Raw genomic sequence first — 24,693 nt, forward strand, 5'->3', positions numbered from 1 at the left:
CAGAGATTACATTGACAAAGATAAAATGACTCATAGAAGCCAAGTATCAAGCAACCACCTTACATGATTTATACCCAAAAATAATCTAAGAATTAATTAGAAAAGAACTAGAGTTAGAACATGCATTGGCTACTATAAAGGACACATTGAGTCCTTCACAAGAAAGATGAACATTATATTATTACTTCAAGAAAAAGTTGAACATGTGACTTGCTGCTAAACGCTAGTAAAACAAACACCAAGGGACCACTTCAATCTTCTCTAATTGAAGATACTGGTGATTCTACTTTTTGCATAAAGGGCGGGTTCTTAAAGTCATAAAATTACACCTGAGTTTCTGATAGAACCTGTGACAACTACTATGCACAAAAATCACCCAAAAAAATTTGACGGACCATCCATCTTCACACAATGCACCAACATTGATGAGATTATCTACAAAATCAATGCTGGACAATACTACAAAGAATCATATTTTGATTCAGACATGATTTTCATTTTTTTACACAAGCTTATTTCTACATGGCTGCCAGAGACCTATTCTGGCATCCGATCCAATACTACTGCCACTCTTCCTGAGTACTAGTAGTACTAGGTATAAATACATGAGTGTAAATGTCCAAATGGAAAAGCAGTCCACACATTCCAGTTTTCTTCACAAGCGACTCAGACACGACTTGGTGAGCATGATTACATATGACCTGCACATCATAAGATTTGTTAAGAGCTATACCCATACTAAACAACAATATAATAGATTCCAATGCCATAATTTTCAATTGCAAATAGACACACCACTTTTCACAGTTGCAAAGAAATTCTTGAATAAACCCACAGCATTCAAATAGAGAGTTGAGTGCAATAGGCCAATCATACCATTAATTAGTTATCATAATCTACCATAGCTACTTATGTGATTGTTGTAGTACGCACCCAACTTGGGTGCTTTAGGTTTGTGCTACAATTTCTCAAGTCACGTCATTCAGCGAAACAGAAATACTACACCTTGTGTGCAAAAAAAAACCTTGGAGTCATTCTTGTGCCAATGGAAACCCCAAATGCAGAGATCAATTTTGACATTATCTAAGAAGGTTACAGAATCTTGTAACATGTATTTATTAATATAGTAAAAACTGATCCAATACATAATTATATTTAGTAATTAACAAAGGCTTAGTTAGTAGTAATAACATTTTATAATATATTATAATCATAATCATAGTGTGAAGATGTCACAAGGCAGCCAGCCTTACCCTCGCAAACGAAAAGACTATTTCCAGGATCTGAGCTCATGACCTCTAGGTCACGAGGCAAAGAACCTTACCGTTGTGCTGAAGCTCATGAGAAAATGAGTTGAGCTCACCCTAGTGGTCTGGGTCATTTAAATGAGCCAGTTATGCACAACTCAATTGCACATGAGCTCAACTTACCAAATCATAAACAAGTTGAGTTATAGCTATACTCATGGGCAGCTAAACAACTTATTACAACCCTTACCATTAAGGGGCAGTAATATTGCATAAAACAAAGCTCAGTACCTCTAGAATGCAAAATAAGTAACTTGCAAGGCTAGATTGGAGAAGCCCGCCACTCAAGTAGCAGATCCACTGCTCATAGTCCTGCCGCAAACTAAGGATACTTGTGATACAATACTTTCAAAACATAAGTTTACAGTTTATAAAAAAACTCAAGTTTACAGCGGAAATAAATATATGTCATAAGATAAACAGCCCACCTTATTCGCCCCCTCACCCGGCTGTTTGGTCAGGACCGCTACCTTGTATAAACTGAGAAGGAGCGGGAACAATAAATTGGGGTTGGCCTGGAACTGGTGCAGCAATTCCTGAAAAAGACAACAGGCTTGCATATCGCATACATTTACATAAAAAAATTCTCAACAGTAATTAAGAGATACCATTGCCATTTCAATGCCTCATTCCAAATATTCATCTTACAACACTTCTCTGTATAAAAAATGTCACCCATTCTTTACAAATTTGTAACTTGCCTTTCATTATAACTCCCATTTTCCTCTATTATATCAATTACTTCCAAATTCTATCAGATAAATTACCGTAGTTCAAGCCCCGTACGAAGTATAAATTAGAGAACTAAAATTGCCCACATAAGCAATGCTTTATCGTTTTTATCAACAGATGCAAAGTCAATGCATTCTTGGTGTATCAATGCTTACGCTCTCAAGTGTTTCCCAGTGAATGTTAATTCCTAGGTCTATAAATAAGCATTCATTTCTCAAAAGAAAATAACTGTGAATATGAATGGCAACACTCCTTCAATCACAAGAAAATTAAGACAGCGTGACTAGAATTGAGACATGTAAAAAACACAATACATGCTCATAAGGCAACAGGCAGGTCATATATAGCAAGGCTTAGGGGATGAGCTTACCACTGGGATATGGTGCTTGAATGGCAGGCACGTGTGAAGTTGTTATTGCATTAACATTCGGCCCACCGTAGGGCACAATCTGATGACCAGGTACTGCATAGCCCTGCATTGCTGTATAACCATGACTGCTAGGAATAGCCCGACTCAATTGTCCATAAGGATAAACTGTTGTGTTCACTGCCCCAGGCACTCCATATATCTGAAGGTATTGCTGACCCATGTAAGGGTTGTACACGCTCTAAGAAAAAGTTAAAAAAGTCAGCAGTGCACAGACAACACTAAAAACTCTCCCTAAGCCTATTAAAAATAAACTAAAACAACCTGTGGGTAGATGTACTCGGGTCCATATGCTGTATACCTGCAAAGATAAAACACCCACATACAATGTTGAAAATATCACCTATATAGCATGACCCTGGTGTAATACATATTATATACTGCTGTACAATGCAAATGTAGTCAGGAACCCCTCCCACTCATTGGCATAAATAAAATAAATAATTATTAGTTTATTACACATCTATTGACACATTTTTCCACATACTTGTTTCCAAATAATTAAGCACTACACGAGTATGCTTCATCCAGAGGTTGTTATGAGCAGATAGCCACACAAAGAAAGAAAGAAAGAAAGAAAGAAAGAGGATTAACCAAGTCGTTGCAAGAATATGTACCTAGTTGAATACAATAATCACCACCCTCATTTACCAGTCAACAACAATGTCATGAATTAATGACTAATAAAGTAATAAAACACTGTAGAGATAATAATGAATGTAACAAGTACAAATATAAAGAAAACGCAAGAACATAACAATTAGCAATAAAAACAAATGTCTTAAAATGTTTGCAATATCACTGTATAACAACATCCCACTCACCCATAAGGAGGATAAATCAATCCTTGGCCTTGCTGATAATTGTAGGGAACTGGTTGCTGGTAGCCATAACCTCCGACATAAGCACCACGAGCTGGTTGCAAACTTCCAATGTAAGGGGAGGCTAGTCTTATCCGTCCTATAAAAGACAACAGAAGTAGAATTGGATAAAGAACTGAAGCAAAGTTAAATTTGAGCATACAGTAGAATTGGATAAGAAGAAAATTGTGATGGAGTTGGTATGTATTACATACCATGCGGCAGAGGAGGGTGTGGTCGACGAAGGGAAGCGAGATTACAATTAGCCCTTCGACCATCTATGGTTGGAGCTGAATCAGCACAAGCCCTCCTAGCAGCCTCGGGATCCCGGAAAGTGACCTATACCCTCCAATTCCATGTATAATAGTTACAATGTGTGATTGATATATTAAAAATGATTATTGATAAAGAAGATACTAACAAAACCATATCCTTTGGATCGGCCAGTATTCTTATCAGTGATAACGACAGCTTCTAGAATATGACCGAATTGGTGAAAGTAGCGGCGCATGGTTTCGCTGTGAGTCTCCCAAGCCAATCCTCCAACGAATACTTTTGTGTAGGTTGTGTCACCGAAGGGTGAGTTCATTAGTTGAATCCCCGAAGTTGAACTCGATCCCGAACCAGGACCCTGATATGCCATTAACCCTGGTATTGGGGAAGAGAGAGAGAGAGAGAGAGAGAGATGAAAGAGAATTGAACAGAATAGAAAAGGAATGGGAAAGAGAGAAAAAGGAGAGTTGTGATTTCTCAATTCTCAACCCAACGGGACGGACAGCCTCAGATGCTGGTCCCACTCATTCCCCTTCCTCAGTTCCTGAGTTCCTTTTATTCATTCCAATTATTATTATTTATTTATTTATTTATTTATTTATTTATTTATTCTGTCCTATCTTAATGGCCCATGCTACCTCTTCCTCCCCTCGGCCCATTTCAATCATTCATTAACATCTAACTACTTTTTATTTTTACTCCTATTACTATTCACCTTTCCATTATTCTTCCAACTCATTCCACATACCTCACACAACAAAATCTATCAATTCATATGCTTACAACATCAACTTAAACTTCCAAATATAAATGAATTGTACGAGAGATAACCGCATTTGCATCTCCATCCGAATGTTGTTAGGGTTTGGGAATCAAGTGCACCATTGCTGGCACACAACATGCCAAGATTATAGGAGCAACTTCGGTATGAGAGTATTAAAAAATAATGTAAGGGGCATTGGGAGTAGATATAAGAGTGATGTTCTTTGGTTATTCATGAGTTACTGTTATATGTTAAGTTGTAAGCTATATATATATATATGCCCACCCTACCCGTCAGAGCATATCTTTTATTCCACATTATATGTTACTTTATACTTTCATCCAATAATTACCATTTAGCCTTTCCTACATTAACTTATGATCCATGATATGTTATATCATACCTTTCCTTTCATTTAATTAGAATATATATATATATATATAGTATAATTTTATTTTAATGAGTATAAGACTTTTATTATCTTTTCCTCTATAAAATCTCAACTCCATGTTAGACCTGCTGCAAGAATGGGCAAGACAAGTGCGATAAATAATTTTCTTCGTTCATAACCTTGCCATTGGCTAGCTTAATAATGCTGTTATTATCCTCTCAAACAAAATAGTGAATCATCTATTTTGATTGTATCACAATTATTACATTAAATTATGATTGTAATATCATTGCAAATATATGAATGTCAAAATATGTATTAGGGGAAAATGTTGCAGGCACAAGAGAAACTATCCCTGATAAAGTAATAAAACTGTCCACATTAAAACGATGACCACAAATTCACGACTATGTAGAATCTAATATTTGGGTTTCATTGGGTTTTGGTTGTAATATAGACTACAAAAAAAATGAGGTAGAAAGAGACAATTATACATAACACATTTCACAAATACTTTCATTTCAATACAAACACAACATTTCAAAATAAACACAATTTTTAAAATAAAATAAACAAGTAACTTATTTAATTTTATGAATACATGTTTCTTTTTTCATCAAACAAACATAATAGAAAACATAGTTTGATTAATGAGCAGCAGCATCCTTTTCCTTTTCTTTATCCTCATCGGTCTTGGAGTGATAACCAGGCAACTTCTCTTTGATCTTCTCTAAAATACCTTTCTTCTCCTTTGTCTCTCCTTCATGATGAGTAGTAGTAGTAGTAGTAGCTTCATGAGTAGTACTACCATACTCTGTTGATGGAGGAATGACAACTACCTCTTCTGTCTTCTTGTGATTACCTGGCAGCTTCTCCTTAATTTTGTCAAGGAATCCCTTCTTTTCATCATTATTAACATCAACAACATCAACATCAACTACTGTACCAGATGTCTCCTCTTGCTTCTCATCACCATCACCCTCTATCTTTTCCTTTATCTTTTCCTTCAACCCCTTCTTCTTCTTCTTCTTCTCACCATCTTCTCCTTCCTCATCACTAGACTGCAACCATATAAACATAACATCAAACTTGTAACTAATTATATACAGATAATCACAACACTATAATCAAGACTTACAGAGCTGGAGCTGTTGCTGTTAGATCGGTGAAGCTTCTCCAAGAGAGTTTCCTTCTTCTCTCCTTGGTCTTGTTCAGAAACCTTGACCTTCTCAAACTCAGTTACGATGACCTCCTCTTGAGGGATGGCTTGTTCTTCCTCCTTCTTCTTACCGAAAAAATCAAGAACCCCACGATCCTTAGTCTCTACCTCAGGCTCAGAGGTCTCATACTTGTTTTGGTTCTCCTCGGCCATGATTATTAAGCAACTGTAATGAAGTGTGTGTGTGTGTTTGGAGAGTAATGAGGAAGTAAAGTTGATGAGATTGAAGTGTGGGAGTTGGAGGGTATTAATACTACACATAAACGCGTACTGAATCACATTATTATTGTAATAATAAGTGTAACCGACGTGTGTATCTAGGCATAGGGATAAAAATCATAATTTAAGGTGAGTCACGCTCTTATCCTCATTACAATTCATATGAATATAACTCCAATATGGGCTTCATGCATGTACAATTAGGAAAGGAAATTAAAGCAAGATGAGTGAGACACGCTGTATTTGTCGATCTTTACTCTGACCAATGAGATCGTCGACAGGTGGATGATCACGTGGGGCGGTGTAAGTGGGACTCAGGAAAGGTATTGCAAGGTCGGCTGTTCGGACACGTGGCAGTAGAGTGTTGGAGAAGGAGAATTGTGAGGTGTTGGGGCACCCTCATTATCAGCTTTCCATGTTACTTGTCGTTTCCATTCATCTCTTCTTTATTTTAAATAAATATTTATATCATTTCATTCATACTTTAATTAAGAATGTAATATGAATATGTGAATATCCCAAAAAGAAACAAAAAATGTATGCTTAAAATTGGTTTCCTCTTTACTTGTAGACCCTTCCAGTTCTAATTGCTGTCAAATACTTCAACTATCATTAAAAAAACACTTCCTACGTACAAGAGTTTGAGTTATCAAGGTAATTCGTATGCATAGAAGAGTTTGAGTTGTCAACAAATTACAGTAATATAATTGAATTGATACATCATCTATAGACTATTATTTAAAATAATAATAATTTTGTTTGCATGGAGTATTTGAAGTTGATGTCCCATGTCATTATAACAATAAAACAAAATTTAAAACATTCCTTCCAACTTTTATAGTATTAAGTATGAAACTAATATATACCATATATTATTAAATATGTATTGTTATATATAGTGCTAATCATAAATTATATTATTATATATGTTACTAATATTATATATACATTACTAATTGTTCATAGTTTTTTTTATAATAATAGTGTTTTTCTTTTCAGATAAACAATATTTCTTGATTTTAACTTTCAATTAAACTATAATTTTTTATAAAAAAAATGATAGAAAAACTGTTGAAATTAAGAAAACCATATGTTTTTGTTCTTTTCAATTGATCTAAGATTTTACATTTAATTAAGCTAAATAAACTATATGTTTGTGTTCGGTTCGATCATTAAAATGCATCAAAAATCAAACCAAAATTTTATACCCCTAACCATATTACAAAAAATGTAGAAATTAAAGAAAAATGTAAAGACAAAAACATTAATTTAACCTAAAAATGAGGGATGTAAGTGGTGACGGTCAAAACAATAAAAATTGATAGAACTTAATCAAACCACAAATGAGATTTGATTTTACTGTTTGGTTTGATTATTTTTTTAAGGAACCATTTATATTCACCCTGATTTATGAATTTAGAAATTTAGGACAATCTTATATATTATATTTTAAATATGTCAAACTTTTCTTTTAAATTGCAAGTGATTCAATTATAACTTGTCCCGGGTTTTCAACCAATTAATGAAAGTTGAACAATCTTCCGTTGAAATTAAATATTAATTTTTTATTAATAAAGTAAGGAAATATGATTGGTTAAACTAAAATATAGAGAAATGTTGAAGGACTTAAAATGGAATTAAGCATAACATAACCTATTCCGGATCTGATATGGGTAATTTGGGCCTAAACCAGCCCAAATAAGAGGATATAGGAATATTTGAAATTATAGAGAAATGGTGAAGAAGACAAATGTTTATTGCAACCTGTCACCCATTCTTCGGCGTCGAGTATCATATAATGTTATTGTCATAAATATCACAAACTAAACACTATCAGATTAGTCATAAATAAGATTAGGCAATTCATATAATGTTATTGTCAAGAGTGGAAGTAATTATTAATCATAACATACATAGTCTTAATTATTCCAAAAGATATATAGTATGAAACATAAGTGGAAGTAATTATTAATCATTTGTAGCTTAAGATAATACAAATGACATACACACTGAAACTAGGCAACGAGAAAGGGAGAAACATAAAGTAGTAGATAAAATGAAGACAGTAGAGATGAGAGATTAATTGTGGTGGCCAGGCAATTTGTCTTTGATCTTGTCCAAGATGCCCTTCTTCTCATGCGCCTCAGGGTGGTGGGTAGCAGCAGTTGTTGTAGGAGTTGTTGTAGGAGTAGTAGTAGCAGCAGCAGTAGTAGTAGTTCCTGAATGGTCTCTACCACCACCTCCTCCTCCTCCTCCTCCTCCTCCTACCCCACCTGGTAGCTTCTCTTTTATTTTATCCTTCAGTCCCTTCTTCTTCCTCCTCCCTCCTAGCCCATCATCCTCCGACTACATATTCACACATGCATGCATGCATTAGACCATATCATATTTATATTATATATATCATTCATCTATACTAAAATCACATAGCAGAATAAAACAGTAATGATATATAAGGATATATACCGAGCTAGAGCTTGATGAGCTTCCAGAGCGTCGAAGCTCCCCGGTGGTTGCACCTCCACCATAAGCGCCTGCACCATAGGTTCCAAATCCACTTGTATTGGTTCCTGTGGTTTGTGCACCATGAGTTCCAATTCCACTTGCATGGGTCCCTGAAGTTGGTACACCATGGGTTCCAGGTACACCATGGGTTCCAAACCCACTTGTATGGGTTCCTGTGGTTGGTACACCGTGGGTTCCAAACCCACTTGTATGGGTCCCTGTGGTTGGTGCAAAGGTCCCTGTGGTTGGTATACCATGGGTCCCTGTGGTTGGTGCACCGTAGGTCCCTGTGGTTCCAGCAGTATGGGTTCCAGTGGTAGGAATAGTGGCTGCGACACCAGTGACATGGACAGGATTGCCATGCTCATCGGTTAACTTAACTGGATTACCGTACTGATCGGTGAGTTGGATAGGGTTGCCATATTGGTCTCGTAGTTCTGCTTCAGCCATTTTCCTTTGAACTCAAATGTGATAATGCATATTCTTTCTTCTCCTTATTAATTCTTATAAATAAAACAGTTGCGGTGGAGATATGCATGGCATGTATTTTGGGGCCAACACGTAAGTGTATTAAACACTCACACACTTGCCACGTATGTCAAATAATCACACCTGTCCCTCCACTTATGCTCCTTGTTTTCAAGTTTCTCTTGCTTTCCTTTTATGTTTTTCATACCAAACAAGGCAAGTGTGTATATTAGAAGATAAGAACAAATGAAGTGAAATTATTGCAGGGAGGATAGAGATATATATAAGATTGTTTCTTACCTAGCTAGCACTAAATATAGAAATATATCAATTGAAAATGTTACAAAATGTATGAGAAGGCTAGTAATAGTGTATCTAATGGTGAAGTATTAGAAAATGCATTAGAATGATTGATACCGCTGATCCTTTTCTTCGTCGTAGTCAAACCTAATGCATGCACTTACTATTCACGGGACAAAACATTCATAGTTAGGCAATGGGTGAAATAAAAGTTTAACAATGACTCGAGGAAAGCTTTCTAAAAAGTGAAATAAAAGCTTTCAGTGTTAGGCAATGGGTGAAGATTCTAGAGTCTAAATTGGAAGCCCAAATTTATTGATTAAAAAGCAGTCAGAGGAACAATTACTAATCAACCATCAACCTAGTAAATGATCAACCATAAATTAGATTTAGGGGCAAGTAACCTATGTCAACATTCATATTTTTTAATTCTGCTATCAACTTTTTACCAAGACACGTGACCATTCAATGGCATGGCTGGCCACATGCTAACCACCCCTTTTTATTCTTATAAAAATAATAATGTGCTAATTTATACACTTTTCTAACATAAAAAGAAGCCATCATGCAGTGGGAGATTTCATCACCCTTGTCCCCTCTTTTTACATGTTGGACCTATAAGTGTTAATCATAAATCATAATATAACATCATCTCCCCACCCTAGAATCATAGTATGTATGAAGTAGAAGAAAATGAAAATGTTAACTTGGGTGCTGTTACTTTGTTTGTAAACTCTTTTGTGAATTAAGCAAGTAATAGAAATGTAGTTAGAGTCATCATTCTTGAAGCTGAGCCTAGTTTTGCATGTGTGGAGGATCTTATCACTTATATTTTACCTCAAAAACAAAGGCTGTGTACCAATATCCCCTAATGTGAGAGTCTAGATAGAAAGAATCTTTACTATCTGGTTGGAATATTCTTGTATAAAATAAATAAGAACTAAAGCTTAGAAGTCTGTCTGGCACTCTAAAATAAGTGGTTCACAAACAATATTCCTTAGTACAAATTAAATCTGTAAATAGTGGAACCTATTAGTGAGGAATCTGTAGTCCCATCACAGAATTTGATGTTTTATCATTTATGGATTATATTACTACTCGTTGAGTTGAACCTTAATGAACAACAAAATATCCTTTTTGATTAATATTGAAAGTGGCTGTTGTTTTTGTCTTTTTGCACAACGTTTGGCTACCACTCTTGTTTTGCCGCCACTGAGTCAAAGCCTTAGTTACAAGATATACAATCAATATAATATAGGTTTACCATACTGTACATTATCACATTCAAAACAATGAATCAGATATTGGTTTTGTTCAACAATGGTTTACCATACTGCTTGTTGACCAGCTTTTATGCATTCTTTTCTTCTGTCTGATCCATCAACTTTAACTACTTTTCATATTTTTATACAGAATCAGATTACTTTTACTAATTCTGTCCATCAACTTTAACTAATTTCAAAACAATTGAAAATTTTATCTGTTTTAATCTCTTGCCTTCCTTTGTTTTGTTTGCTGGTTTGTGTGAGTGGATATTATTATAAATATAATATTAGTTGTTCACATAATTCCTCAATACATATGTTGTGCTCAAAATATGTTTGTTCACGAGAAAAGTAAATATTAAGAAAGCTCAAGTATAGAACCGTTTCATCTGTTACCAAATAAATATTTGTAGTAGTCAAACACAACCCATTACACCTTTCATTACACTTCTAAAAAAATCGAATTTATAAGTACACAACTTGGCCACCTTACATTTCCAATGTCAAGGAAAATAAAGTAAAACTTGGTAAAAAGCTTAAGCTATCAAACAGCTTAAGTTATTACAGTGCTTAAGTTATACTGTAAAAGGAACATTTCAACTTGTACTTTTTTTTCTTCTTCTTTCTGATTGCTGCAGAAATTCCCTGCCTATTTTGGCACCACATAACTCCGGTAAGATTCATCTTTGGCTTAATCAATTTACAATGTGTCATATTTATTTCTTATAAATTACTTCAAACTAAGTTATAGCATGCTAAGCTCCACGTGACTAAACCACATGCTTGATCCCACTTATTATTAACTTAATAAGATTCTGGTAAAAATTACATAAACTATGACTTAAGTTCTATGTCTGAAGAAACTTAAATGCTCCAAAAAGCACTCATGTTTTGCTCTTTAATTACCAAGACATATCTCTTTATAACTTTTTGAAGAACTTGTGTAGCAGCTTTCACTAAAAGCTGTAACCTCTACTTTGTTTTTCATAGTGGTTCTGTACCATCATAGGTGATTTATTCTTGGTCAAACAAATTACTTCAGTAGCTTATAAGTTACTGAGTGATGTTGTGAACTATACACGCTAAACCAATTAGAGAAGCTTCTAATTTATAACTTAAGAGCTTTTGTATCATTTACACTTATTAGCTAGTTATTTAAATAATTTTATGGAATACTTCTAATTCAATTAGCTAACATATAGCTAATAATCATTAAGCTCCTTACCTTTTACCTTTAACCTTTAACCTAACTATCCATCTAGTTGTAGGGAAGAAGCCCTAGAATAATGTCATAAAACACAGTATGAGGCTATGATTATGTTATTCCCATTTTAAGGAACTTTTTCTTAACTGCAAAGCTATTATGATGAGAAAAGCAGTTGAGGTGTCATAGCCAACTCTCTCAGCAGCTGTCCTGGTCATATTTGGACTTACCTTCAATTAAGATGTCTATCTCTAGGGTGTCCTCTCTAGACAAACCCAATATATATATATTTCTAGTATATTCTCATGGAATGATGCATTATGAAAATGAAAGCTCATAAGCCTAATTTCTACATTGTGGGATCAAAAAGAGCATACACATCAGTACAAAAAAAAGACCACAATATACAAACCACTGATTAATTAGAAGAGTGCAAGTGCAATGCTTGCATCATATTCAGTTCAACCTACAATTATTAATATTATAATGGATTCAACTTTGTCCACTAAACTATCATTCAGGAGCAAGTAGCAAAATTGCCTACCTTCTTAAGTTTTAGTCAAAAGAAGCACTGATTTCAGGATATAATATAAACTATATATAGCATTTGAGTAAGAGGGGCACCAAATTTTTTAAAGAATTAGATAAAAACTTATACAATATTATCATTATATTTATGAAAGGTGAGTGACAACAATAATAGTGGCTTAACTGAAACAACATAAATATTATAGGATGATCTTTGAACACTACAGTGCCCATTTACAGAACCAGTGCCCCCAACGAGCATACTGACTTCATACAATATTATTCATGATTATTTCTTATCACTATCTAGCAGTTATTACAATTTCACAACATGCTCAAACCTAAAAGAAATCAACAATAATCCTCACATGATATCTCAAACTAATATCCAGAAAGTCCAATAATATATAGATCTCATCTCAGGGATTTGGATTCAGTGCAGTTTTGAAAATCATCCATTTAGCTCCTAATCCTATATATATATATATATATATATATATGAAGTGTGAGATGCAGTTCACAACTATGATCACTGACTGTGAAATCTACTGTTGCGATTCTAACAACTCCATGATGTGTTATACCAACTATATCAATCATATTATTGCAATAATATGTGGAAGTTGATTTTTAATGAATGAAAAATCTGCTTAGTGAGAAGGACTTAATTGACTGCGCCAAATCCAAATCATTAGTCTTAGTACTGCAACATGGCTTCAGCAGAAGCCATGATAGGCTGATTGATATAGTTGATATTGAAAGGGTTGAAGAAATTATTGGGTGCAGGATCAATAAAATTCGTTGATGCATAATCTGGAGCTTCAAAAATTCCATTGTTGGCATTGAAGAAGTGAATGATCTGATTCAAGGACTCAAGCCTGTGGCTTAACTCACCCACTTGAGCTGTAAGCACAGAATTTTGGGCCTCAACGTTCAAATAACGCTGTGTAATGTGGTTGAGTGTAGTGAGTATCTGTTGATTCTCGTTTTTGAGGTGAGCCACTTGTGCAGCCAATTCATCCAAGTGGTTCTGTTTCTTCAGCCGAGATCGCCTTGCAGATTCGCGGTTGGATATCATTCTCTTCCTCTTCCTTTGATCCATCAAAACCTGCAACTCCTCCTCAGAACCCGAGTGTTGAAGAATCATGGAAGATGTTCCACTTGGAGAAGTTGACAAAAATTAAAATTTGAAGTTTGTTAAGGTGGCAGGACCCAGACACTAATAAACACTAACAGAATAAGAGTTTGAAGAAGAAGAAGAAAACGAGATATATATGTTATTATGAAACGTAGTAGAGCCAGTAAAGGAAGGTAACAGAGAAAGATTGAACAAGATGGGTCCTGCGGCGCCTAATGGTAGAATTGATCATACAACCAGAGAACAAGATTTCAGTGAGAATTGGATACATGAATCTCACACATCAATAACAAGGTGATGATGATGTTGAGCATCTAAGATTGTTGTGAGATGATGAAGGGAAATAGCATTAAGAAGAAGAAGAAGAAGAAAAAGAATAAGAGAAGTGTTAGGGAGCATTAACTATTGAAACAAATATCTTAAAAGTGAGGTTGATGAGAAAGAAGAGGAAGGGAGTAAATGTGTGATTGAAGTAGGGAATTTATACAACCAAAAAGGCTAACAAGTTGATGATTTTTAATATATTAAAATAAAAAGGATGAGCAAATAAAGAAGAAAAAGATGGTATTTTGTTTCTTCCTCTTTTATATTCATCTAATAATAGTAAGATAAGTTGTATGTTGTTTGGTGATTGGAGATTGGAGGAAGAATAGGAGGGAATGGATTAAAGAGAAGAGAGTATGAGAGTATCAGAGTATGGGATGGGGATCATCTGTCCCATTTTCTGTGTCTCATTGTGTCCCTATCCAATTGAAAATTGCCACATACTTAAAAAGAAAAAACATAAAAACAAAACATAATTTTTTTACGTTAATTGATGGAATTTGATTGATTTGGGACATGGAAACGAGAATATTTGGGGACAGAGGATGAGAGTATGAGAGTATTGAGGGTTAAGTGAAACACATATGACATATGTATAGATAGACACACCATGGCCAATACGAATACAGATATCTCCATGTAGATATCTGTTCACACGTGGCATAACATTTTCTCAACTCTGCCAAACATATTAAGGCTTAAAGTAAACTCTGCCAATTCTCTATTTTGATTTTCATCTATGCTTTACTTTCCTAATCAGTAAGCACTCATCTAGTTGGTTTGTAACACACCTTTTGTGTTTCATTTTATATATTTAGTATACTACTTATACATGGGGGAATGTGATTAAATGAAATGAAAGAATTGATAATGAAGAAGATGATTATTAGAGTAATACATAGTTAGAGTAAAAAGAATATAACATAATATCTTATATGCGGTTGATGTTCCCCAAGTAGTAGACTCAGAGTGGACCCCACACACACTCTCTCTCTCAGTTACTTACATAGTTACATGCATTGTTACATACATTGTTACTTACATACATTGTTACTTACATCATAGTTAGAGTAGATCTGATATCTTATGGGAGTGATGTCTTATGGGAGTGATGAAAAGAGAGAAAGGAAATCTGATATTGATAATAACTCAGAAGATGAAAATAATAGGAGTAGGAGGATGAGGATTATGAAAGGTAAAGGAATTGGATCTCTTAAAAAGAAGGCACTCAATGCATCTTCCAGATTCAAACATTCTCTTCATAAGAATACCCGTGTCTCCTCTCTTTCCATTCAAGATGTTCGTGATCTTCATGAACTTCAAGCTGTTGATTCCTTTCGTCAATCCTTGATCATGGATGAGTTACTTCCACAACCTTATGATCATTATCATATCATGCTAAGGTAGTAAGCTTCCTCCTCCTTTCGTCAATCCTTTAATTACTTTTATGTTCAAATCAACTTGTACCTATTCCTTTCTTTTATCATTCTACAGATTTTTGAAAGCAAGGAAATTTGATATTGAAAAGGCAAAGCATATGTGGGCAGATATGCTACAATGGAGGAAAGAGTTTGGTGCTGATACCCTTATGGAGGTAAATGCAGATAGATCTGGGACATCTATTTGCTTTATTCTTATGCAGATTAATGCATTTTCTCTGCCTCCACTGTCATTAATATTTCATTCTTTTCATCAGGATTTTGAGTTCAAAGAGTTAGATGAAGTTGTAAGGTATTATCCGCATGGTCATCACGGTGTCGATAAGGAGGGGAGACCTGTTTATATTGAAAGACTTGGAAAAGTTGATCCAAACAAACTTATGCAAGTTACAACTATGGATAGATACATAAAGTATCATGTGCAAGAGTTTGAGAAAGCTTTTGCAATAAAGTTTCCTGCTTGCACTATTGCTGCCAAGAGGCACATAGATTCAAGCACCACAATATTAGATGTTCAAGGCGTGGTATGTTGCCTCTAACTATTCCATTTTCCATTTACTGTTACTTCTATGTCATACAAATCATTATTTATTTTTTGTTAAATCTCAACTAATAGGGCCTTAAGAACTTTACAAAGTCTGCTCGGGAACTTGTTACACGATTGCAGAAGATTGATGGCGACAATTACCCTGAGGTGCATTATCTCTTTTCCTATCTAACTTTTTGCCATGTTCTTTTCAAATGTTGACTCATCAGTTATTGGAAATTTGAAAGATGAACATATACTGTAGTCTCATTGATTAATGATACAGACACTCTGCCAAATGTTTATTATAAATGCTGGCCCTGGATTTAGGCTGCTGTGGAGCACTGTTAAGTCTTTTCTTGATCCTAAAACATCTTCAAAGATTCACGTAAGTAAAAATGCTGTCTTCTATCTCTTTTTAAAGCTCTTTTTAAAGCTCTTTTTAGTGATGTTATAAGGCTGCTGATATTGCTTGGCGCTACTTCGGAAACATTACTTAGGTTCTTGGAAACAAGTATCAGAGCAAATTGCTTGAAGTAATTGATGCCAGGTACTGGACGGTTCCATTTTCTATATGTTTATATTTCTATGCATGTTAAAATTCTAATGACAGATGCACTATACTTTCTAGGACCACTGCAATTTACATTATCTTTTGAAATGCCTAATATATTATGCATTTAATGAAGTGAATTGCCAGAATTTCTGGGAGGTACCTGCACTTGTGAAGATCAGGGAGGTTGCCTCAGATCCGATAAAGGCCCCTGGAAAAACCCTGAAATATTGAAGGTTAATGCTGTTCTTGAATGCTTTTTGATAGGTATGCAGGTATCATATTATAGTTGCCGAGTGTAACATGCTGACAGTTTGCATGTTCAAATTTTGCAGATGGTTCTTAACGGTGGAGCACGGCGCACTAGGCAAGTAGTAACAGTTCTAAACAGTGAAGGGAAGGTTATTGCATATGCCAAGCCTCCATACCCAATGGTAATTCTTCATTACTTTAACCGAGTGGAGCCAATGTTTCTACTTTTGTACCATTTCCGCAAAGTTGTTCTCATCATATATCATCTTTTATTTTGTTACTTCTACCATACAGGTAAAAGGCAGCGATACATCCACAGCTGAATCCGGGTCAGAAGCTGAAGATATATCTTCTCCAAAAGCGATGAAGAGTTACTCACACCTTAGGCTGACCCCTGTTCGCGAGGAAGTAAGTGTTGATCTATTGTTGAAGTTGCTATTGATTGTTATAAGATTTCGCTGTGTGCACCCTTCCCACCCTTTGACAAATTGAATGACAGCAAAGTTTTCTTTGATAATTCTTGTACCTTCAGTATCGTGTGCATTCATTTAATTTTAAATGTGCAATAAGTAGTTCATGGTATTTGAAGATATAAAAAGGATGATACAATTAGAATGTTGATATGATACAATTAGAATGTTGATGAAATTAAAAGTTGTTAGCATTTTGTTTGTCAAGGCTAAGATAGTTGGAAGCTCAAGCTTTTCCAGTAACTTGTCTGGTTACGATGAATACGTTCCAATTGTGGACAAAACTGTTGATGATGTCTGGAAGAAGGAAGCATATCTACAGAGGTCTTATTCTCCAAAAGGTTAGCAACATTGGTCTTGTATTTACAGATGTACCTTTTTGATGAATCTTCGCATTTTCCCCGTTCACTGAAAATCCATACAAGTGTACAAAATAATTATCATTTTGATTGGTTCTAGTGAAGATGTTAGTCACATTTTCTGTTAATGTTATTGGCTAGTTCTGCACACAAGTCACAAGAACTTATTTAGAACTCCACAAACTAATTTAACTAGGATAGTGTTTATTGGGAGAAATTATTCAGTACAGTAGATGCATTACAAATGCTAACATAATATTTAGGACCTAACCCCACCACCTAGAGTGAAAAGGCTAGCTTTTGGGAGAGTTGGTGCTAGCTTGACAGTCTTATGTGGTTTCTTCATTTGAATTATTAAGTGTAATTTATCTATCAATTATATAAGACTGAATGTTGGACGATAAAATATCAATAAGTGAATAAACTTCATGTTGCAAAGATATGAATGTTGTGTTGGATGAGTGGACACACTATACAATATAGGATTAGAAATGATTGCAATAGAGAGAAAGTTGGAGTAAATCCTATTGTACAAAATATGGTAGAATCGCGCCTTACGTGGTATGGACACGTGCGGAAGAGATTATTAGAAGCCTCGGTAAGGGGAGTAGATCAAATGAATGTTAGTCCAATTTCTAGAGGAAGAGGAGAGCCTAGAAAAATCGTAGGTGAAACAATTAGGAAAGATTTAAAGATCAATACTTTGTCAATAAATATGATTTATGATAGTGTTATGACGTTATTCGGTCCATGTAGTCGGTCCCACCTGGTGGGATTAAGGCTTGGTTGTTATTGTAATATAATTTACCTATCAAAACTAAATTGAAAATTTCCAATACAGGAGCATCTCTTCCTGACACACTGAAATCTCCAGAAGGGATTCGAACTCGAATTTGGATAGCCCTGACAGTCTTCTTATTTACGCACTTCCGGTCAGTTGCATGCCGTGTGACCAAGAAACTTATTGCAGTATCATCTAATGATGATCACAGTACTTCAGAACCAACCCATGATACATCAAACAATGAGGTTCGTCCTCCTTCATCAACTGCAGAGGAAAATGTCCTTCCTTCCATGCTGAAAAGGTTAGATGAGCTTGAAGAGAAGGTCAGCACACTCCAATCTAAGCCATGTAAGATGCCTTATGAGAAAGAGGAATTGTTGAATGCTGCTGTCTGCCGGGTGGATGCTTTGGAAGCAGAGTTGATTGCTACTAAAAAGGTAAGATGCTATATTTTTGCTTTCAAATATCATGTGGAGATGTGAACTACAGAATATACAGTGTCTAATTGTTTTTTGACCTGAGTGTGGCCTTAATATTTGGATTTGATGGATTGTGTTTAGGCTCTCTATGAAGCATTAATGAGGCAAGAAGAGCTGCTTGCATACATTGATAGTAAAGAAGAAGCCAAGTTACGGGTGAGTTTACAGATTTATCTTTAGTACATAGTTAAGACCTTAAAGTGTCATTTTTCAGATTTGTGATATTTCTGTTTCCATCATTTTGTTGTGTTTTAATCAGAAAAAGAAGTTTTGCTGGTGAGATATATTGCTGATAGAAAGAGACTCCACCGAGGAGTATGTCAATATACACGTGTTTTCTTAAGGGTGTTGACCTTGCACATGATGTAACTCTGACCACCAATTTTCAATGTACTATGAGTAAACTTAATCGAGATTTGTTTCAAATGTGTGTATAATCCAGAATGGCTTCTTTGCTAGACTTGAAAATACAAGCTTTGTTGTGGTTACCTTCATTTATACTTGTGTTTGGTTTGGCTGCATTTATTGTTGAAAACTATTGTTCTTCCAATTTCCTATACTTGCAGGGAGTATTATCTTAGTGATGATAAAATTGGTTGAGGACAACTTGTGCATGGTAAAATATTTGATATTTTGTCATTACTGTCAGAGACCAATATCTTACCTAGAATATGTTTGTGGGGCCGTATAAGAGAAATATCTTAACTAGACTCGTCTTTTCTATTGTATATCCACAAATGTAATATTGTTTTCAAAACTGGGTGTAAGGGGTTTGCAGATATGTGACTCAAAAATATATCCAATTAGTAAAATAATTTGGTTGGTAGTTGTATACAAAATTATTTGGGTCAAGTTCTTTTATCAAAAGGTAGATATTTGGGACTTCAAAATACTAACTGAAGTGCAATAGGAAAAATTACCAAAAAAAAATGATCATATGGATGCACAAGATACTTCCAAAAACATCTGTTTGAAAGAAATTTATGCAGAGCCAAGGGGTTTTAAAGATAATGCAAAACTAGTGTTAATTTTTATGGCTTTAAGGCTAATAAGATTTTTCATGAGCAAAACCGTGCCTAGTTTTTTATAGAATATAAATATGAGTATATACACAATGTGAAGGAGTGGCACAAATTATTTTGAACAGAAGTTTTTAATCAAATATTGAATAAAGCAAACAGCTGAATGGAATAGGCATCCCATGGGTTGATGAAGAGAAAGCATCCAACTTCACATTTCTTTGTGGTGTAAAATATTTGAGGTCACACAGCAATAACATTAAACACCTATCACTTTACCACTTGCAGCAGAACTGCAATCAAAAACCCAAAAGTGTGTAAATAAAAGCACTCCATAGAAGAATCTCATAAATGCAAGGTGGGTATAACATACCAGCTTCTTCTTCTTTTTCTTGTTAATCTCGTCTAGGAGCTCCACTTGTCTAGCAAGGGCATCATCAAGTGCCTTAAACCATAAAAAAGAAGCAAAAGAATTACAAATATGCTATCACATGTAGCTTAGAGAGGAACTCAAGTGCAAGTGGAATGAGGATGAAAAAGTCGTACATTGGACAGAATTGCATGAATGAACTCAACTAGTGTTACTTTTACATTGGAATGAGGGTTAGTGATAAGCATATATAAGATACCAAATGCATTGGTTATTCCAATAAGAAAACTCTATTGAGTAATACCTTTTTGGTTACAGCCAAATGTTGTTCTAGAGCACTGACTCTGCATAGAGCATTATTCAGCATTTCCTCTTTTTCAGGTGGCATAGAAGGTCTCATGCTGAGAGCAGCCACTTTCTCTTCTAGTTCAGCCATTTGCTTCATTATGGTCATGTGATAATTGTTTGTGATGGCAGGAGGTGCTTTTATCATAGTGCCATCATAATATACTGAGCTACCATATAGTGCTGCTTCTGTGATTCTCCTTGGCATGTTCCTTGTCATGCCAATCATGGTTACAACTCCCATAACCATGGCCATTATTCCACCAACAAATTGTTTGCTAAACCCATCAGATGTCTTGCTAACTTTATTAGGGACATAACCTGCGGCTTAACAAAACTCCATAATGAATTAAAAAAAATCAACAAAGCCAAATTAAGATTCGTTAGCTTGCTTATCAATGAGCAAATTGCTGATTATTTGGTCTAATTGTTGTGATCATTTTATTTATTTATCTCTCACAAGTAGTAAGAAATGTAAGATTGGAAGTTAAAAGCAAAAGACATATATAGCAGTACCAAATACCTTGAGAAAATGCATATTTATCATTTTCCACTGATTTATTCCAGGATGAATCCACTGACTTGTCAACAAAGGCGTTATACTGATATACACCACATTGGTTTGCCTGCAATGCAACGACATATAGTAGGAGTTAACCCAAAAAACAAGTTAGATCTTGAATTATAAAAACAGAAGAAATTAACATCACGTCAAAGAATTTGTTTTGCATTTCATGGAGTGATGAAACTTGTTATGAAAAGAAGGTATAAATGTGACTCGATGTATATGTCTTATAACATACTCCCAGCTGTATGATAAGCTACATGTAACACTAAATAACTAGATAAACTAGGCAGTTTCCTTAAACTATTTCTTGCTAGAAGTAATGCATAGGATAGGAACAACAGTTGATTGAAGCCTAAGAAACTTACTCCTGGAACAGTGCAGGATTTAGTTTGCTCCACATGTGATGATAAACATTGCACATCAGTGCAGGATTCTTTGCATCCCTTAACAAAAGAAGGATACAAGCTATCAATTTTCTGGCAAATAAAATACACAGAAGTTTCCCAAAAGTAGGAAACTGACTACCTTTTGCTGTGCTATTTCATCTTCTGTGATTGTTTTCTCATTAAGCTCAGATAAGGTTTTCCTCTTGGCCTTGCCCTTGCCATTTTGAACCATCTAAATCATTCAGATGAATAATTTATTAATATATGGTTTTCCCCTTGATATATTAGATGACTAAAGAAATTGATTTTTCTGCAATAAGCTACCATCAATATCTCTGGGTCATTCCATGGTCCCTTGTCAGAAAGCATACAACCACCTTTATCTGCACAAGTACAAGTACCACCCAAGAATTCTGGAAGTTCACTGGTAAATAAGAAAGAAATGTTAGGTGTTATATGCATAGCCATAATGAGTGATGCTATATATTGCCATATTGAAAAAACATAAAAGAGTTCACAATATTCAATTCTACATTATGTCCCAATATAACCTTAGACAGCATAATTTTCTATGTAGATATGTATGAGGTAAAATAATTCAATCAGAAAGGAGAATAACCTGGCCTCAATTATTTCAAGCAACTTGCTCTGGTATTTGTTACCCAGGACCTGGTCATTAAATTATGAATCTGTTCAATGCTGCTACATAAGTGGAAAGACATTAATTCAAATTGATATGTAGATTAAAAGTGCTTACATGGATCTTTGAGGTTGTCTTAGGATCAAGGAATGACTTAACAGTATTCCACAAGAGCCTAAATCCAGAACCAGCATTGATGATGAACATGCGGTTAAGGGACTGCATGGAAAGGAAAGTTCAATTACCGCAAATTCAGGTCATTTAAGCTAAAGTATAGAGAGGGAAGAAAACTAGTGACATTGACATGCCTACGCAGTTATATAAACGGGTACCTCAGGATAGTTGTCACCATCAATCTTTTGAAGGCGCTGGAGGAGATCCCTCGCAGTTTTGTTCATACTTTTAAGACCCTGAGCAAAGCATGCTAGTCAGAAATTGTGTGAAACTTGTTAAATATAAAAAGCATACATAACAATAGATAAATATCCACAAGTATACTTGGAAATAGAGAAACATAAAACTTCTAGTATAAACGTAAGCTTCTTTATGATAACTATCATTTAAGATGTTACAATAGTTATTTCCTGTTGTTTGTTTTTCTATGGACAGGGGTTGAACGACTAAAACTAGGAGTAGAATTTATACATACCACTCCTTGCACATCCAAAATAGTGGTGCTTTGGTCAATGTGCCTCTTTGCTGCAATTGAACATGCAGGCAACTTAACATTGAATGTCCTCTCAAACTCCCTAACATGATACTTGAGATAACGTTCCATAGTCGTAACTTGCAGCAGCTTGTTAGAGTCAACCTGACCCAACTTCTCAATGTAAACAGGTCTTCCATCCTTATCAACGCCATGATGCCCTTGTGGGTAATATTTAAGAACTTCATCTACTTCATTGAATTCAAAATCCTTAATAACACAAAAAGTGTTTATGGTTAGATGCATAAAGAAGATAGTTATACAGAAGAACAAAACACGGAGACTGATTTTTCGCCACAGAAATACCTCCATGATAGTATCAGCACCAAATTCATTCCTCCACTTAAGCATATCTGACCACATTTGTTTTGTTTTCTCAATGTCAAACTTCCTAGCCTTCAAGAATCTGGATCATGGTAGGTTGAAATTATAGGACAATTAGAAAGTCTCAATTGAGGCATAAAAATGAAGCTGCTCAAGCTACAACCATACGAAAATAAAGGATCTTGCTGACCCAGAGCCCTTAATTCTAAGGGAACCAGTTAAAGAATCAAGAAGATGCAATTTTTTATTAGGAGACTAAGTGAAATACATCTGTCAATCTATTGAACCCAAAAAAAGCTTGGTTTTTGTCGGGCATTTTTAGCATTCTCCTTAAATAAATGAATGAGAAGCAATGTCACAAGCCTCTACCTTAGCATCATACGATGATCATCATGTTTTGAGGGCAATAGCTCTTCCAAGATAAGCACTTGGCGAAAAGCATCAACCGCCATGAGCTCTTCTGTATCGATTTCATCCTCAATAGAAATAGACATAACCCTGCTGTGTTTGCGCCCCCTCTTTGCAAAGGAATGCTTGAACTTACTCGAGGCACTGATAGCCGCCTTCTTAAATGACCCCATCCTTTTCTTCTTTTCATCCTCAGAATGTTCACTTTCATGACCTGTGTTTGCAACAACAAAATTTTTACTCTGAGCTTTAAGAACACGATACATAGAAAGAAATTCACAAGGTGAACATCTACATTCTGCTGCTGTTATGTATATTAACATCCTGGGAAAAATATAAGGGTCTGTTTGGTTAGACTTAGGACTTTAGACTAGAATTATTGCAACAGAAACCAAAGCATAGACAACTCAATCATCTTCACTTCTAACGTTTATCCCTTTTCAGCTAAGCAGCACGCATGATGCATAAGATCTAATAAGACAATCAAGCATATTAGTAAATGCTTGTCTTCTATGATCAACTGGTTTCAGCTTCCTTTATTTTCTCACTTTTTTCATCATAATTGTTATGGCATGTTATTTCACGTTCTAGTACCATACATCAGCATATACAGTAGATATAAATTTGTTAGTGCATGACTGCATGGATATAAAATAGAAGTAAATTCAGAGAAAGAACTGCAGAAGAATGCAGGGGTTATATCAGCAACTAATTAGGCTTACCAAGCTTGGTTGGTCGGTCAATCGGTCCGGACATAGTATCACACATGATTAATCAATCGAATCTGGTAAGCTTACTTAAATGTGCAGAGAGGCTTAAGGCATAAATATAGTCAAAATGTCTTCATGTGTGTACTGTGTACCTACACCTTTCAGGCATGAACAACAAACATATCAAGAGCCAAATAATCAACCATAATGTATCAAAAAGTACAAGACATATATCTTAGTAACCAACTGCAGAAATGTTAAAGGGGTAAGTAACTATAGGGTCATGGATCAAATAATCATAACTAATGAAAGATGAGAGGGACATAGAAACATAAGAAGAGAGATGATACCTTGCTACACAAATATTTAGGGGTGGCAAAACAAATAGAAAAGTGCAAATATATCAACCGAATAATTCTCTGTAATTGAGGC

General features: G+C 35.1%; 6 protein-coding genes across 12 annotated transcripts; 1 reads left to right on the forward strand and 5 right to left on the reverse strand.

Moving 5' to 3' along the window:
• Positions 98–19,901, reverse strand: LOC109326615 (RNA-binding protein 24-B-like). 4 transcript variants are annotated; one of them, XM_019559329.1, is made up of 9 exons: positions 19,897–19,901; positions 3,748–3,974; positions 3,542–3,665; positions 3,291–3,426; positions 2,731–2,767; positions 2,410–2,647; positions 1,736–1,843; positions 1,539–1,619; positions 98–701 (listed from the first exon to the last, which is right to left on the reverse strand). In XM_019559329.1, the coding sequence occupies exons 2-7, from the start codon at positions 3,967–3,969 to the stop codon at positions 1,749–1,751; spliced, it is 852 nt and encodes a 283-aa protein (XP_019414874.1). In that variant the 5' UTR covers positions 3,970–3,974; positions 19,897–19,901; the 3' UTR covers positions 98–701; positions 1,539–1,619; positions 1,736–1,748. The 4 variants fall into 4 exon arrangements, with proteins under 4 accessions (XP_019414874.1, XP_019414873.1, XP_019414871.1 ...); XM_019559328.1 differs by having other exon boundaries at positions 1,539–1,622; XM_019559326.1 differs by having other exon boundaries at positions 1,539–1,629.
• Positions 5,242–6,192, reverse strand: LOC109326617 (dehydrin ERD14-like). Of its 2 annotated transcripts, XM_019559331.1 has the most exons (3): positions 5,892–6,192; positions 5,567–5,814; positions 5,242–5,530 (listed from the first exon to the last, which is right to left on the reverse strand). In XM_019559331.1, exons 1-3 carry the CDS (start codon positions 6,123–6,125, stop codon positions 5,401–5,403), a joined length of 612 nt encoding a protein of 203 aa, XP_019414876.1. In that variant the 5' UTR covers positions 6,126–6,192; the 3' UTR covers positions 5,242–5,400. The 2 variants fall into 2 exon arrangements, with proteins under 2 accessions (XP_019414876.1, XP_019414875.1); XM_019559330.1 differs by having other exon boundaries at positions 5,242–5,814.
• LOC109326618 (embryogenic cell protein 40) lies at positions 8,065–9,192 on the reverse strand. Of its 2 annotated transcripts, XM_019559334.1 has the most exons (3): positions 8,960–9,192; positions 8,658–8,914; positions 8,065–8,537 (listed from the first exon to the last, which is right to left on the reverse strand). In XM_019559334.1, exons 1-3 carry the CDS (start codon positions 9,144–9,146, stop codon positions 8,271–8,273), a joined length of 711 nt encoding a protein of 236 aa, XP_019414879.1. In that variant the 5' UTR covers positions 9,147–9,192; the 3' UTR covers positions 8,065–8,270. The 2 variants fall into 2 exon arrangements, with proteins under 2 accessions (XP_019414879.1, XP_019414877.1); XM_019559332.1 differs by having other exon boundaries at positions 8,658–9,192.
• LOC109326430 (bZIP transcription factor 11-like) lies at positions 13,060–13,608 on the reverse strand. The gene has a single exon (XM_019559114.1). The coding sequence runs from the start codon at positions 13,606–13,608 to the stop codon at positions 13,159–13,161; it is 450 nt and encodes a 149-aa protein (XP_019414659.1). The 3' UTR covers positions 13,060–13,158.
• On the forward strand, positions 14,990–19,279 carry LOC109326612 (phosphatidylinositol/phosphatidylcholine transfer protein SFH6-like). The gene is made up of 13 exons (XM_019559322.1): positions 14,990–15,326; positions 15,418–15,517; positions 15,620–15,886; positions 15,979–16,056; positions 16,175–16,276; positions 16,389–16,438; positions 16,578–16,677; positions 16,777–16,875; positions 16,988–17,101; positions 17,372–17,504; positions 18,364–18,743; positions 18,867–18,941; positions 19,045–19,279. The coding sequence occupies exons 1-13, from the start codon at positions 15,010–15,012 to the stop codon at positions 19,063–19,065; spliced, it is 1,836 nt and encodes a 611-aa protein (XP_019414867.1). The 5' UTR covers positions 14,990–15,009; the 3' UTR covers positions 19,066–19,279.
• LOC109326613 (phosphatidylinositol/phosphatidylcholine transfer protein SFH3-like) lies at positions 19,805–24,419 on the reverse strand. Of its 2 annotated transcripts, none has more exons than XM_019559323.1 (14): positions 24,274–24,419; positions 23,513–23,765; positions 23,126–23,225; positions 22,763–23,029; positions 22,446–22,523; positions 22,231–22,332; positions 22,093–22,142; positions 21,798–21,897; positions 21,613–21,705; positions 21,453–21,530; positions 21,043–21,145; positions 20,479–20,846; positions 20,178–20,249; positions 19,805–20,097 (listed from the first exon to the last, which is right to left on the reverse strand). In XM_019559323.1, exons 1-14 carry the CDS (start codon positions 24,317–24,319, stop codon positions 20,080–20,082), a joined length of 1,728 nt encoding a protein of 575 aa, XP_019414868.1. In that variant the 5' UTR covers positions 24,320–24,419; the 3' UTR covers positions 19,805–20,079. The 2 variants fall into 2 exon arrangements, with proteins under 2 accessions (XP_019414868.1, XP_019414869.1); XM_019559324.1 differs by having other exon boundaries at positions 20,479–20,840; positions 24,274–24,417.

The sequence above is a fragment of the Lupinus angustifolius genome, chromosome LG14 (assembly GCF_001865875.1).
Source record: "Lupinus angustifolius cultivar Tanjil chromosome LG14, LupAngTanjil_v1.0, whole genome shotgun sequence".
Lineage (NCBI taxonomy): Eukaryota > Viridiplantae > Streptophyta > Magnoliopsida > Fabales > Fabaceae > Lupinus > Lupinus angustifolius.